This window comes from Candida margitis (genome assembly GCF_024628925.1).
Source record: "Candida margitis strain CBS 14175 chromosome Unknown scaffold162, whole genome shotgun sequence".
NCBI classification, from domain to species: Eukaryota; Fungi; Ascomycota; class Pichiomycetes; order Serinales; family Debaryomycetaceae; genus Lodderomyces; species Lodderomyces margitis.
The window spans coordinates 1-2373 of NW_026261787.1; the positions used below are offsets into that span (position 1 = coordinate 1).

The following is a 2373-nucleotide window of genomic DNA, read 5'->3' on the forward strand; positions in this document are numbered from 1 at the left end:
ACAAAGAACTAGAATTGGACAATGTGGGGTGGTTTGATTGTGATCGGGTGTTCAAAACAGACCAGAATTTGACCTTTGACCTTGGCCCAATCAACATTTCCGTCCCACTTTCTAACTTCGTCTATAGATCATCTTGGAATCCAGATAAATGTGGCGTCTACATATATGATGACTCCAATGCAGGAGGTTTGGAAGGAATTGGGCTTCCTTTCCTCAGAGAGGTTTACTTTGTCAAGGATTTGGAAAAGAAAACCATTGGCATTGCACCGGTGAAGCACACTGACGATACCGATATCGTTGATTTTTGGTTCTGAATTTGATAGTGTATAATGTTCCGTAATTTTTCTCAAAGCAAGTTTGAATTTTCAGCTTATTCATCACTTGTAGTTTTCGACGTCATAGGTTAATGTTACAAATGTCTGATGTGCCGTCTGAAGTGCTTTGTTTCTTTTCCTCTTTCTTTAGAAAACGGTTCTCGCAACGATATCAATATTAGTAGCCATACACTAAAAAGGAGATTCTATTGGGTTTGTTACCTGGTAAATATCACCTTCCATCAGCTGTGAGCGCCTTTGCTTAGCCTAAATGCTAGTTTTGAACTTTCTTTCAATAAAGCGATTCTCTGTGCGTGTATTGCGGCACAAGAATTTCTTTGGTTGCAAAAATGCTTTCTTTGTCCTGCACATTGAACGCTCTCATAAAAAGGTTACAACTTCGTTTACTAGGTGCTTACAGTTTATATTGTGTGAGCCACTCCTATATGTGTGTGCTTACTACTGGGATATACCAACTCTGCTAAGCCTACTATCGACGTTGGGATAAAGAAAAGTCCCAAATTACTTTTCATTTACTTTATTGTGTTATACAAACCTCCCCTCATTGTTACAAAAGTTGCAAAACTTTGATATTCTTCCTTACTTTACAAATCCTATAAATTCTCCCAACACAATTCAAAAAATTGCAAAAAACTAAATACTTTCCTTTTTCCTACCAATCACCCGTTTACCCATATTGTTGATTTGATATTGATTTTCACCCACCATGCCAGAAAAGATTATCAACTATATCCCAGCTGACAAGTTTTTTGAGCTATTCGAGTACAAGAAAGTTGACGTGCAAAAGGTTATCCCTGGATTTGTTCCTGGAGGTGGAGTTATGTTGATGTCACCAGCATTCCAATCAACACCAACCACCATTACCACCAATGAACAGGAGAACAAGTCCGTGATTTATTTTGATCAAGTGCAATTCAAGTCTACTGAACCACCACCACCTTCACTTACCCAATCAGTAGCAGCCAATAATGTATACACTATCAAATTGGGAAGCTTTGATTCAACCAACTTTCAACATACCAATAAAAATTTTGTCACTACCAAATGTTTAAACAGCAACCAAGGTTCGGAGAGAACGGAGGAGGAGGGTTTGAAGGACAATGATGATGTGACTGGTGTCATTGATTTCTTGGAGAGTATTGAAGTCGATCTGGATGCTGCTTGTTTGAATGTTTCCCCGTTTATTTCCCCAATTGTTTCCCTGTTCGTTTCCCTCCTGTTTGATGTTTGTTTGGATACTGAGACTGATGAGTCGTTGAGTGATTCAGGATTGGATGAAGATATGTATCACGAGATGAGAAGAGAAGATTGCAGAAAGACTGCAAGATCGCATTGGTACAAGAAGGAAGAATCCAGACTCGAAAAATGCTACTTGTCTGATAAATTTAGGACCATTGGGATTTCGCTTTTTGATAGAGTAGCAGACTCAGGTCATGTTTCTGTTGGTTTTGGTTGTTTAATTTCCGAAGAAGAAAAGTGGCAACTTGGCAACCAAAAATTTACCACAGTTTATGATTTTGAGCACTACATCAATGAATACTACCAGCATGACAAAAGCATCAACAATAACAATGCTGTAATTGAGACCACTGAAACAATAGCTCCTGGTCCTGATGATGAAAAAGAGGAGGAGATTGAAGGCTACTGTCTTTCTAAAGTGACATCCTCGGTATATTCCGAATTTGAATCTGAGTCGGCGATTGCAGCACAGTATGCATCAAGAGAAAGAGAGGTAATCCATAATGACGGCTATTCCTACGAACAGGACAGTACTGATTTGGCATACGAATTGTGGCTTGAAAAATTGGCTGTCAATGAAAATCGTGGTGCTGTTAATAGAAAACCCATTGCAGTGGAACTTATTTTACCTGAAGACCAGACCCTAGTGGATGCATCTGGTGAAGAGGTCGAAGAGGGGCAACATTTGTATGAAGATGGGAATGCTGTTGCTGATAACGAGACCGAAAACGATGCAATTCCAGAGGGGGAGGAGCTTGAGATTTATGAAAATCCTCGCGACTCCATCTACTATTGGGGT

General features: G+C 39.5%; 2 protein-coding genes across 2 annotated transcripts; both read left to right on the forward strand. All coding sequences in view use genetic code 12, as the record gives it.

The window, feature by feature from the left end:
* CANMA_001862 (uncharacterized protein) lies at window positions 1-314 on the forward strand (the record flags this gene model as incomplete). The annotated part of the gene is made up of 1 exon (XM_051813870.1): window positions 1-314. A coding segment is annotated over one exon (314 nt), but the record flags the coding sequence as incomplete, so codon positions are not given.
* A 727-nt stretch (window positions 315-1041) lies between these two features.
* CANMA_001863 (uncharacterized protein) lies at window positions 1042-2373 on the forward strand (the record flags this gene model as incomplete). The annotated part of the gene is made up of 1 exon (XM_051813871.1): window positions 1042-2373. A coding segment is annotated over one exon (1332 nt), but the record flags the coding sequence as incomplete, so codon positions are not given.